General features: G+C 48.9%; 1 protein-coding gene across 1 annotated transcript; it reads left to right on the top strand.

Annotated features, from left to right (window-relative positions):
* Positions 1–316: 316 nt before the first annotated feature.
* EN1 (engrailed homeobox 1) lies at positions 317–11,825 on the top strand. Its single transcript, XM_083581305.1, has 4 exons — positions 317–653; positions 2,010–2,081; positions 4,076–5,116; positions 10,434–11,825. Exons 3-4 carry the CDS (start codon positions 4,282–4,284, stop codon positions 10,748–10,750), a joined length of 1,152 nt encoding a protein of 383 aa, XP_083437431.1. The 5' UTR covers positions 317–653; positions 2,010–2,081; positions 4,076–4,281; the 3' UTR covers positions 10,751–11,825.
* Positions 11,826–13,074: the final 1,249 nt, after the last annotated feature.

The raw sequence follows: 13,074 nt of genomic DNA, 5'->3' as shown, positions 1-13,074 counted from the left end.
GGGGGAGAAGGAAGCAGAGAGGGAAAGGGGGGGAAACACTCCACTGAAATTCTTATTTTAATGAATGCACCATAGATAGCTAGATAGATATAGATCGAAAGAACATTGTTCTTTGAGTCTGATTTTTCTATTTTTGGACCAAAAAAAAAAAAAAAGGTCTAATACTGATCAATGTAGGAAGAATCAAAATACCATGCAAGCCTCTGGAACTGGGAGGATAACAGTCACCACCACCTCCAATTTATCTTGTGTTTGGCGATTATAAAAAAAAAAATAATGTACAGACTGGGCCCACGAATAAGGAGCCATCCAAAATTCAAAGCGGGGGAGCAGGCTTTTGTGGTGGTCGTGGTAGTTGTTGTTCCTTTCCTACTTGACGGATGGAGTAGGTGGGCTTCTCTTCGTTAACGCACAACAGCTCTGTGTTCGAGAGTGTCATAGGAGCAGCCATAAAAAGTTGCAATCGTTAGTTTCCCGCACCCCACCCCTCCTCGGAATCTCCTCCTCCCTTCATTTGGCCACCCACCAAACCCCAAACCCAGCAGATGCCCGCACAAGACGGAGAACCCCTGAATTCTCCAGGACGACCCTCCTCCTCCTCCTCCCTCCAGGAAGGACCGGAGGAGTTTCAGCAAACCCCTGGAGCTATGCAGGTAAGCGGAGGCTCCTTCCTTCCTTCCTTGCTTCCTTCCTTCCTTCCTTCCTACCTACCTACCATCCATCCATCCATCTAGCCAGCCAGCCAGCCAGCCTTCCTAGTGGCAGGTCGGGGCTGGTTTGGCAAGTTCTCTCGCTGCCCGGTTTTGGCCCATTTCGGGATGGCGCGCGTTTGAATGCGCGCGCGCGTGTGCGCGCGCGCGCGTGTGTATTCCAGTGCCTAATCAAAGCTATGGGTCCGCCAGCGCATTTATCATCCCATTACTGTAACAAATCCGGGCTCCCACTCCATGAAAGGTAAAATGAATTACCGACGTTAAGCCGTCAATAAAGTCATTTCTGTAAATGGTGTCTCCGAAGGACTGCAGCATTATTCAACCAGCTTTATCAGCAGCTGGGAAATTACGTGGAGAGGCGCGCAGCGTGTAATAGGGGCCCTGCTTACTTTGATTAAGCGCCGTGCCAGGGAATAGTGACAGTGCTTTTTGACCAGGTTTTATTCGCCGTCTTCTGATGAACGCCAAGCTGATCAGGCGGAATGAAGAGTAATTAAAACCTATAAATTATCTTTCGCAGCCCTTCTCAAGGCGTCTCTTTGCAGGCGAGATAAGGCGGCGGGCCCCCATTTACGACTCTGAAAGGGACTGAGGCGCACAAAGGCTACGCAGCTAAATGGGATATTGATAGTGTCCTAATTAGAATTTAATTAAGTACCCACGCTCGCTTTTGGGATAAAGATTTCAATTTTTTGTCCTCCCCCCTCCTTTGGCGAACTAAAATATAAATAAAACCCAAATTTAGGGAAATGGGGGGGCTGGCTAAATCCGAGGAGATTTGGGAATAGCGAGATGTGGCTAATTTAACGTTGGGGTTTTTTGTGGGCTTGCGTCGAGTCTCCTCTGCCAGGTTGCAACGTATATATGTATACGTATGTACATATACATATGCTTGAAGTTGCTTTGAAAATGGGCCTTCTCGTGGGTCTTTCTCGAATAACCGCGATTTAAAGTCGTTGCGCTGTAGAATACTCTAATCCAATTATTAAGAAACAGTTACTCTTTCTTGGAGTTCCTTGGGGGGGGGGGAAATCTCCTCGTTTCTGTGATTTTGCAGTTTTTAATTTTTGTTTAAAATAAACGTACTTGCACATGTACGTGTACCTGCATGCACACATATCCCGTATATATATATATACATGCACACACAGAAAGAGAAAGAGAATTGAAATTATAAGATGCGTCCATTGCAAATCAATCTCAAAATTATAAAGGGAGAATTAAAAGGGGGGATGAGAGAAAAATAACAATCAAGTCACGTGACTCCGATCTTCTTTCTCTCTATTCTGTGAACAGGTTTTCAGGCCTTTCCACCTGCAGCCTCAGAATGTTTATGAACACCTGGAATTGACGCGGAGTCACTGAAAGGTAAAACGTGTGGCCTCATAAATCGCCACCACGGGGACCCAGCGAATCCTTCTCAGCTCCTCTCCATTAAAAACGCAGTTTTAATATTTCATAACAGTGTTATGTTTTGACCAGGAAGGGGAAGCGAGTTTGTGTGCGTGAGAGAGAGAGAGAGAGAGAAAAGAATGCGTTGCAGACAATAAATGATCCATGCAAAAATGATTAAAGCAAGGATAACATTATATTAGAGGGCAACGTGGTGCAAACGAAAAGCAACAACAGACCAATCCTGTTTTGTCTGCAAAAAAATAAAAATCTCAGTGTGCGAATAAACTAAATGAATCCAGTTTGGATTATTGCTATTAGTTTTTATGAGGATGATTTGTTTTTCAGTGTTCTTTCATATCACGTGTGTGTGTGACATTGGCCTTTCACTATCATGTAAACGAACAGCTGATAAATTGGCCGCTTTTGTACCTGCACGTTCAACCGCAGGTTAGGCTAAGACTGAATACTATCCTTTAAACCGACACTCAGCTCTCCAACTATTTTCCTGTTCTTTTAAATGCCACCTGTTAATGAGTGAGGACATTATGGGGGCATATGCACGCTGGTAGAATTATCTGCAAGAAAGAAATATTGATAAATGTTCCCTGGAATTGACAAGCGTGCTTGCCCAAAAGGCAGCGTTTAACCGTCGTGTTTGGTTTGGGTGTTGTTGTTTAAAAAAAAATAGTGAGAGGGGAGCATGTGCTTAAGTCTGCAATCCTATGCACACATAAACCAGGAAAAAATTCCACAGACCTATTCTTGAGTCCACCTGTGCTCAGGATTGCTCAGCCACTTTCCTATTTTAAATCAATGAATCTGGAAAGTGTTGGGTCGAGCCCTTTTAGTCTTTTAGAAACTCCCTGCATTGTCTTTTTGACAAAGCTCATCTATGTCCTTTTTAAAAGTTTAAAACAAAAAACAAAAATACAGCGGACATACACAGAGTACTGATAAATCTGTTTGCATTGGAACAGAGATTTCATAATTGGTTAGGTTACTAGTCATACTCAGAATACGCTTCCACCCCATAAACGTGTTTTGTTTTGTTTCGAATTTAGAAAAGCATTCTATAAAGAATTTAGCATCTACTCTTTAGAAATAATAATAATAAACAACACAGGGAAGATTTCATTCCGAATTTCTTTTCCGAATCTCAGAAGATAAACATACAATCATCTTGTGGAGTTTCAACACGTCATTTGTGGGGTTGATTTGGATATTTGCTTTTTGAGAAGCATAAGTAAATGAAAAGTCCTGGGCAGGAGGGAAAAGGGAAGGAGAAGCAGACTCTAGAAAGGATGCGCCATGGAAAGCGCAAAGCTCCCTAGGTCTCTCTCTCTCTCTCTCGTTCCCTCTGAATCAGCCAACCCCTTGGATAATGTAACTGCAAAGTTCCAATGCAGCTCATTGGCCGACGTCAGGGGCGTCACAGAATTCCCGGGCTGCTCATTGGCTCTTTCCACGTGCGGGCCATCCTCACGTGCTTCCGGTCGGAATGAAAAAAAAGTGTGGCTGAGAGATTTTTTAAGGAGAGTTTGTTGCAAGATCGGAGCTGTCAGAGATTTTTGCTTTCTTTTTTTCCTTTTTTTTTTTAAAAGGAGAAGTGGGGGAAGGAAAGGTGGGAGGAAAAGATGCACGTGCGAGCGGGCGATTAAAGCATCTGCCGAGGCTGATCCGTGGGCAAAGCGGACTCTGACATTTGGGGAAACCCCAAAGCTGCGGCGCTCGGAGAAAGATGGGTAGATTGTGAGAAGACTTGGGGGGAGGGGGAGGGCTTTGGGGGGGCTGGTTTTGTTTTGGTCTCTCTCTCTCTCTCACCCCCCTCTCTCTTTCGGAAGAGGGGTGAGAGAGAGAGGGAGGGGGAGAGAGAAAGAAAGAGCGAGGGCGAGAGAGGAAATATAAAACAACTGCCCCAAAAGCGCGAATCGCTCCAAATGTCTGAGCCTTTGGATATCTCTCTCTAGATTCCTCGGCGAGCCAACAAGTGGATTTTATTTTGCATTTTCCCCATCCTTCCAAGAATAACAGCAGCAGCAGCAGCAGCGAGGACCCAACTACCCTGCCACCGCCCGGAAAAGTGAGGCGTGGTGGTGGTAGGTGGAGGGGGGGACCTCGAGTGAAGAAGTGGAAGAAGAGCCAAGACGCCCATCTGCGGAGCTGGCAGCTGACTATGGAAGAGCAGACGGACAGTAAAAGTCTGCGAGACTCTGCTCCGACTCCCGGCAGCCGCCCCAGCAGCAGCAGCCCCAGCGCCAGCGGCAGCGATGGCGAGAGCGTGCCGCTGTCTCCCGGCAGCCACGCTCCCCTGTCCCCGGCCGCGCCGTGCCTCGTGTCCCTGCCTCTCCACCCGCACCACCACCACCACCCTCCGCACCACCAGCACCATCTCCCGCAGCAGCAGCAGCAGCAACATCAGGCGCCTCCGCCTCCGCAGCAGCAGCAGCAGCGGCCGCCGCCGCCTCCGCAGCAGCAGCAGCAGCACCGCACCACCAACTTTTTCATCGACAACATCCTGAGGCCGGACTTTGGCTGCAAGAAAGAGCAGCTCTTGCTCCTGGCCGGGACTGCGGCCGGAGGAGGAGGAGGTGGCGCCGGCGGCGGCGTGGGCGGCGGCCGGGACAGGGACCTTGACCGCGCGGCCAGCTCAGGTAGAGAAAATGTCAACCCTCTGCTCGGCAGGCCCCCCAACCTTAGCGCGGAGTCGCACGGGAGCCCCGACAGCTCCTCCACGGCCTCCAAAGCCAGCCCCGCCGCGGCGGCCGCAGCGCTAGGGACGGCCAAGCCCCCCATCTCCTCCTCCTCCTCCTCCTCTTCCTCTTCCTCCTCCTCCTCCTGCTCGGAAGGGAGTGGAACTAACCCGGCGAAGTACGGGGAGCACGCCAACCCCGCCATCCTGCTCATGGGCTCCAATAATGGAGGAGCTGTTGCCAAGAGCGATTCTCAACAGCCGCTGGTTTGGCCTGCCTGGGTTTACTGCACTAGGTATTCAGACAGACCATCCTCGGGTAAGAATCCTCTTCCGTGCCTTCAGCGTTGCCCCTTCCCCCCTGTCTTATATATACACCTGCCATTTCTATATATATATATCTATCTCTCTGTGATATGAGTGTAATCCTGCGGGGAGCGTTAACCATCCCACCGAACCCAGGAAGCCAAGCCCCTAAACCGGCCACCCTGACGGTGCGCTAAGACTTGAGGCGCAGAGCGCGCCGAGGGGTCCCAAACTGCGCTGGATTAAGCAGATGGGAGGTGGCGGCTTGAAAGTATTTAGGAGTTTTGTGGAGCTGAGTCGGCGTTTCCCCTCCCTCGCCCGACCCCGAACCCTGCATTTTCTTAGGGTGCCCCACTCCGAGGTTTGCGGGGTTCCTGGTGTTCAACAGAGTCTTTTGCGCCTCCCCGGCCAGCCTTGCCCTTCGGAGACTGCAGTCTTAGGCTGCAAAACAGGGGGGCCGAGGCTGCTTGGTGATTGCCCCCTCGGCCCGAAGCAGCTTGCGGAGGAGCTGCGACCGAAATGCCCCCGGGGGGTGTCCGCAACCTAGGCTGGGAGGTCCGTGGAAGTGTCTCTAGTGGAGGCAGAACCTGGAAAGATTGGAGGGTCCACGCCGCCGTCTTCCTCTCTCTCTCCCCTTTTCAGGCCTTGAAGGGTGGGTGGGTGCCTCTCTCTTTCTGTAGTTAGGAAGGGGGAAGAAACCATAGTGTGCTTTCTAAAACTTTTTCCCCGGATATATCTATGGCTGGGAGAAAATTAGTGATTTCGGTGTGGGACGTAGCTGCAGACAATCAGTGCTTTTGTTGTTGTTCAGAAACATTCGCTGCTGAGCAATTGAGGAGTGAAGGAGACAAGTGTTGCCGTGTGAAGGATGCGTTTTTGAAGGAACTGGCACTGGCGGGGGCCGAAAAAGAAAGAGGAAGTGTGTGAGAGAGACAGAGAAAGAGAAAGAGAGAGAGAGAGAGAACAGAAAAGGAAAGGGCTTTTTTGGGAAACCCGCGGAGGCCTCCCGGCAGCGGAGCACAAGAATCTAGGCCCCTAGGCCTTCATTTTTCCATTCCCGTCTTCCAGACCGGCTGGAGGGAAGCAATTCCCACCCCGTGGCCGGCATTTCGCTCTTCCCAGCAGCCGGTTCTCCCTCCCGCCCCAGATGCTGCCGTGAGAATAAAGGTGTCCTCCCTCTACTAGCCCCCCACATCCCCACCCCAATATAAAAAACCCCCAGAATCCTCGATCCCACTCGGAGGTTGAGGAATCTTCGGTTTCCAGGGGAGGGTTTAAATCCTTCCGGGAAAGGAGGTGTGGGAAGAAGAGTGACGAGAGGAGAGGGAGGAGGGGGGGTCTGTCTCTCTGAATCAGCCCCTCCAACCCGTAAGGGCGAAGGAGTCGAGCGAGGGAGCCGCTGCGGATCAGCGCCCGCGAAAGCGCCCGAAAAGGGCGACCGCTCGCCTTTGCGCTCCGGTCAACTTTCAGGGCCGAGAGAGCAAGGCAGGCTGCGGAGCTGGGCGGTGGGAGGCTGGTGGCGAAGGAGCTCCGGCCGGGTGCGCTCCCAGGTCGCCTTCTTCGCCCCACTTCGTCCATCGCTCTCTCCCGCCGCCCCCCAACCTCACCAGCCCCGGCTCGGGGCTCTTTATGAACTCCTTTCTGCCGGCGACTGATCAATCCTCCGCTATCAGCGCCAGCCATCTCGATCACGCCGCTATTGACACATCCCCGCTCCTTGGAACTCAGAAAAGCCACTTTGATTGACTAAACGGATTGATTGAGTGATTGAGCTGTCAGCTCTACCTTCCGCGGCCAACTGCAATGATTTTATTACTGCTTTCCCAGGGCCGCTGCCTTGCAAAGTGTGTTTTGATAGGAAGGCTCCCCACCGGCAGCGGCACCCTGCAAAGGCAGCGCCCCGGCTCCCTGGAGAGGCCAGGACGGGCCTCTCCTTGAGAGAGGCTGCAGCGGCGGCTCTTGACGGTGGGCCCTCTCCGAAGCCGGCTAGGCCCCCCCACCAAGCCCTCCTCTTAGCCCACCTTTCCCTGGATGTGATCTCTTGAGACTGGCAGTTGCCCCCACCGCCTCTCGCTTTCTCACGCCCCCCACCCGAGACCTGCCCGCTTCTTGGGAACGGCTCCTTTAGAATCTGCTCCCCACTGAACAGAGAGATCCGAGCAGCGATCATCCATCCTCCGGCCAAAAATCTCAGCCCTCAAAAGAGCTTTTCGCCGCTAGGAAATTTCTCTTGGCTGTTGTTATTTTCCGTAAATGAGGGGACTGGGGAAATACCTTGAGATTTATTCAGCCGGTTCTGTTTAATCCCTTTCTCTAGTTTATTCAGCCGTCTCTCTCTCTTTCTCTCATCTATATATTTTTTTAAGCCTGGTTTTGAAAGCAGCCAGGCTTCTCAGAGCTACTTTTGCGGCCTGCTGACCGGAGAAGGTTTTCCTCACGTTCAAGCGACTGGCCCCAAAGTTGGCGATCTTTGGAAAAAGGCTTCATTTTCATTTTGTATCCTATTTTAAAAAATATTCGTGTTTGCATAATTTAAAAAAATGGCGTTTTAAGGTACTCTTTTTGAACCCCCTTCACGATATAAATTGCTTTGAAGAGGGGAATCTTACCCACGTATGAATATATTCCTTCCCTAAAATAATTTGTATTTGATACATTTCCCAACAAAGCAAAAACAAGGCGGCTTTGGAAAGACGATGTCTGAACGACATAAGGATCTGTCTCGATTTATTCCAGTACTTATTCGGGACACACTGTTTCGGAGTCCTTGGCTGATGCCTAAAGTGCTCGAATTCTATTTAAGGGGACGACGATCTACTTCCTCCAGTCTCTTCCCCCCCCACCCCCCCACTTCTGCAATTTTAAAAAAAGTTTCCCACCCATTTCTTTTAACAGAGAAAGAGAGAGCGCGCGCGCTTAGAAATGGGAGGGATGCAGAACAATTTGCCTTAATTTCCGAGGGCTCCTCCAAGGCTATGGGTCTAGTTTTGGAGTCCTGCGAGGCCAAGATGTCTTGATATTAAATTGCTGGGAAGGGCTTCTAAGCAAAAACGCGCGGACTTCGAGGAAGCAGCCTTGCGCGCGTGTTCGTTGGTTTAAAGAGATGTGCATTTTGAACGTGAGGATACCGGCTGGGCCAGATCTCTCAGTGAACGATAGTGTAGGAACGCCCTCCACTTGGAAATATATTTATCCGCGGCTTTTATTGGAGGGGTTTTGGTGGAGTGGAGACTAGCGGTTTCAGTGAAGTGTTCTCCCAGTCATTGTAGGCGATGAGGGTTTGTCTGGCATTGTGTATTTGCGTTTGCAGAATATACTTTTGCGTCAGGCTTCAAAAAATGAGCATCCAGCGCAATTTATTTTCCCTTATCATCATCATCATCATTAGTAGTAGTAGTAGTAGTAGTAGTATCTAGTCGTTCGGCAATAAGGCCTTTGGACCAGCTTGCAATAGGGGTTGCTTAGTTTCCCAAAATAAGAAATTTATTTTCTGTCTGTGAGAGGAAAGAGGTATGAGTCTACAGCTGAGCACACATTGAAATAGGTATTTATAATCCGAGAGTCTTGCCTAAATTTATTGCCTGGTGTTTTTTTGTTTTTTGTTTTAGAAAATTATGAATTTCGAAATTATAATATTAAATATAAATTAAACACACACATATACAACTTCCCAGGCTTGCTTTGTCGAGGGACGCCTTGGTTTGATTTGGAGGAGGAAAGTCTGGGTCCCGCTGCGGATCAAAACAGATTTAAAATCCGGTGTTGTCCCGGCGCATAAGAACCTCCAGCGCCGTCTGAGCAGCTTCTACTCCGAAGCTGATCCTGCCGAATTTAATGGGGCGTAATAAAATTCGGTATGGCTTGCTCCCGAGTAGACAGGGTGAGGCCTGCGCTGTTACTCTTCGTGCCTACTAGTGGTACTGTTAGGCCCAGCCCCAGCAACAACAGAACCCGCTTCGTAAACCGCTTGCAGTGTTTGTTTTGGGTCCAGTCTTTAAGTCTGTTTACCTCGATGCTTATTTATCTTACAATTCAGCGGGAACTTTCTGGTTGCGTTATTTCAAACATGTCCTTGTAGTAAACATGTATGTTGAGGGTGAATGACGTTGGGAAAGGTTTCCTGGGGTGTTACCTCTAACACGTACCATTTAACTCTAGCAGCGCCGGAAATGCTGTATGTTTGATCTGTGGGCTTTTTAAAAACAAAACAAATCCAGGAACCCCACGCTTTCCTAAATGAATATAAACTGCAGCGAAGGCCCATAAGTGAGGAGCCCGCTTCCCTAACGCAGCCATCTGCTGAGGAAGCTGTGTGTGTGTGTATTTGTATTTTTTTTTAAACTTTCTGATACTTTTTACTGAAGCTCATAACTAATTAGTCAGACTTCTCCCCCACTTTCCAAGTGTGTGCTGTAAAGTTAAGACGCTTTGCCTTTAAGAGATGAGAGCTTTTAAGGGGAAGAGGGCCAAAACACCGCCTCTCCCATACGTATATTTTGTGTATTAGAAATGTGTGCGTGATTCCAGCTTAACAAATCCAAATTAACTGATTGATCTACCTCTCAGTCTCTTTCTCAAACTATCTATCCACAGATATAGATAGATGGATAGACAGATAGATGGTGATCAATAGAAAACTGCTTTAGATCTGGTGCGATCAAACAATTGAGCTTGGGCCCGGACGGGGAAAAGTTAGCAGAAGCATCCGCGTGCCTAACCAATACCTACCCTGACAAACCTTTCCCTATGGATTTTCCGCCCCGCTCCCCTTTGTTTCTTTGCTTCCCATCTCGCCCCTCTCGCCTTTCTTCCTTGGCGTCTTCTCCTTCGCGCCAGCTAAAAGTGGGCGATGCGGCTCTTCTAATGTACTCGCACAGAACTTGGGACGAAGAAGGGCCTAGACTGTTTTGAAAAGGCGTCCTGAAGGATGTGGGCTGGGGGAGAAATGAACCCATGTTTTAAACAGTGGAAGAAAAGACGTAGGATATACGTGGGTTGGGAGAAATCCAAGCAGATCGGTTCCGACCCTTCCCATCCATCACGGTTGCCGGATGCCCCTTTTGGAAAGGGGAAAGGAGGCGCCCCCCTATCCTTCAAAACAGAGTCTCCCCATTTTCCGGAACGCCCGGCGTTGCTCCCATGTGGCAGGCTCCCCTTTATGTGTGTTGCATGTGTGTGTGTGTTTTGGGAATGCTTCTGACCTGGCAACTGCTGTCCCCTTTTCTCTCTCGTGCCCCTCACCCCCTCCTCCTTCCCCTTTGTGTGCGTGTGTGTGTTTCTCTCTCTCTCCCTCCCTCCTCCATCCCTCGCAACCCCCCCCCCTTTTGTAGGTCCCCGCACGAGGAAGCTGAAGAAGAAGAAGAACGAGAAGGAGGACAAGCGGCCTCGCACCGCTTTCACGGCGGAGCAGCTGCAGAGACTCAAGGCGGAGTTCCAGGCGAACCGCTACATCACCGAGCAGAGGCGGCAGACTTTGGCGCAGGAGCTCAGCCTCAACGAGTCGCAGATCAAGATCTGGTTCCAGAACAAGCGCGCCAAGATCAAGAAGGCCACGGGCATCAAGAACGGCCTGGCGCTGCACCTCATGGCGCAGGGACTCTACAATCATTCCACCACTACCGTGCAAGACAAAGAGGACAGCGAGTGAGCGCGCCCAGAGAGCACAGACCTTGTCGGGTTTATTTCGTTTTTTCGTTTTTTGATGCTTAATATTATTATTATTATTATTATTATAATTATATTATTATTATTATTATTATGAACCTGATCGCCAGGGAAGACAAAGAATAACCATACAAAGCAAAAGAAAAGAAAAGAGGAACAATTAAAAAGAGAGAGAGCGCGAGAGGACAATTTGGGAAAAGACAAAACACACGACAAACACAAAAGGACTGCTTTCCTGCAGTGACACACATTTGTGGGGGACTTGGAAGGGTGCTATTTAAGAGAGAGAAAAGAATCAAATTTATTGTCTATTCATAGTTATAAGGATTCCGATTTAAAACAAAACAAAAACCCCGAACACTTACAAACAAAAAGTTATCTATATAGCCAAACATCGTATGATCTTGTATATATTTAATTTCAGGTAAGAAATGATGATGATGATAATGATGTGTAGCGTTTTTCTATTCGCTCAGCCGTCGATCTCCCCCCTCCCCGCCCACCAGCTCCACTTTGGTCTCTCCCCCCCCCCCCGTCTTCTTTTTCTTAATTATAGCTCTCAACTCCTCCAGTCCCCCCCTCTTTCAGCCTCCTGATTTTAAAGAATTTGTCTGGCTCTTCCCGACTTCCCTGCTCCCCCTTTCTTCTTTTCCCTGTCGCGTTTTCGTGTGTGCCTTTCTCCCTCTCTTTCATTTCGTGCGTGTGCGTGTGGTGTTTCTTTTTCTTCTTCTTCTTCCTCCTTCTTCTTCTCTCCCCCCGCACCCTACCGAGTAAGAACAATAACACTATGACCCACAGACTGCGAGACTGAACCCCTTGCTGCAAGCCAAAGATTTTTTTCTTATGTTCAGAAATCTGTAGTCTGAAATAAAGTGTAGATTGTGTTCAGGATATATACCGATTCTGTAATTCTTCTCTGTTCTCCAACCCCACTCCCCCTTTAATACATTAATATATTAAAATACCCTGTTCTTCTTATTCTTTATATACATTTATCTCTAAAACTATCTGGCATATATCTCTCCCAGATTATTTTTTTTAAGTGGGGAGAATTTTTTTTTTAAACCAACGTCTTGTTTCCCTTGCTCATATGCTCTCAGCTTCTTCCCTCGCTGTTGGATCCCTGGGTGGGATAGTAGGGCCCCAATCCAATGAACTGTAGTCCTACTAACTGCCCGGCTCTGAGCATGTTTACTTAGAAATGAGTCTTACTGAGTGCAATGGACCTACCCCCTCCCCCAAAAAACCCCACACCCAACAACAACCCAAAATCTCAGCCTAAGTCCCTTGGGAAGAGAAGGGACTTTTATCTTCCGGGCTAACTTGTTTCAACGGGATATGCTGAGCTAGTGTATAATATTTGTGGAGGAAGACTGAACACCACCAAAGATCTAGAAATAAGGTGCTTCGGTCCCAGAGATGATATATTTGTGTGTTTGTGTGTGAATATGAAATGAATGAAAGCTAATAATGTCATGAAATTTCCTGGCTCCTTCGAGTTCCAGGATGGGTTGGAGAGAAATTTGTCTGACAGCTCCCTGCCTCGCATCCAAGATCATATTGAATTTCTACTGAGGCGCTTTTTCGCCAGGAAGAGCAATAGAGGCAGGAGAGGGAGAGGGGAGGAGGGGAGGGGAAATGATCGGTACTTTGCAGACGGTTGCTTAGCAGCGCGGCATAATGAATGGCGGGGCGGGGGGGGGGTTAGCTTTCCCTCCGCGGCCTTCTTCCAGCAGCCATTGCCTTTTAAAAATGTTTAAGTAAATTCGGCCTTTTAATGTTAGGGATTTTTTTTTTTACTCCTCCTCCCCACCCCCAACACTGAGATGGAGCAAATGGCCTCGCTTTCCAAGAGAGTTCCTGCGTGCCCATGAGGACGGCCACTTGAACTAACAGTTACGAGCAGGTGGATAAATCCGCCTTCTCTGGCAGGCCAACATTATTAAGAACAGACACCATTTTTAATTTGCTTGGAGACACCGCGGTCGTAGGAGCTCAGTATTAATTTTGTGTTCTGGTGACTCTTCCATGAAATTGTCAAGCACCTTGTGGGCATCTGGGCGTGACCTCAAAGCCGGGCGCCCTCTTTCTTTCTTTCTTTCTTTCTTTCTTTCTTTTCTTGTCCCGGATCTCAGTCGTTTGCAAAGGGGCATCCTAAGCACAGCCACACACACCCCCCCACTACGTTCAGGAACAGAGCTCATGCTTTGCCCTCAAAGGTCCCGAGTTCCCTCCCTGGTATCTCCAGGGTAAATTTTCAGGCAGTGCGTACAATTACTGAGCTACGTGGACCACTGATCCCTAGGT

This window comes from Podarcis filfolensis (assembly GCF_964270895.1).
Source record: "Podarcis filfolensis genome assembly, chromosome: 1".
Lineage (NCBI taxonomy): Eukaryota > Metazoa > Chordata > Lepidosauria > Squamata > Lacertidae > Podarcis > Podarcis filfolensis.
This window is presented reverse-complemented; position numbering and strand designations above follow the sequence as displayed.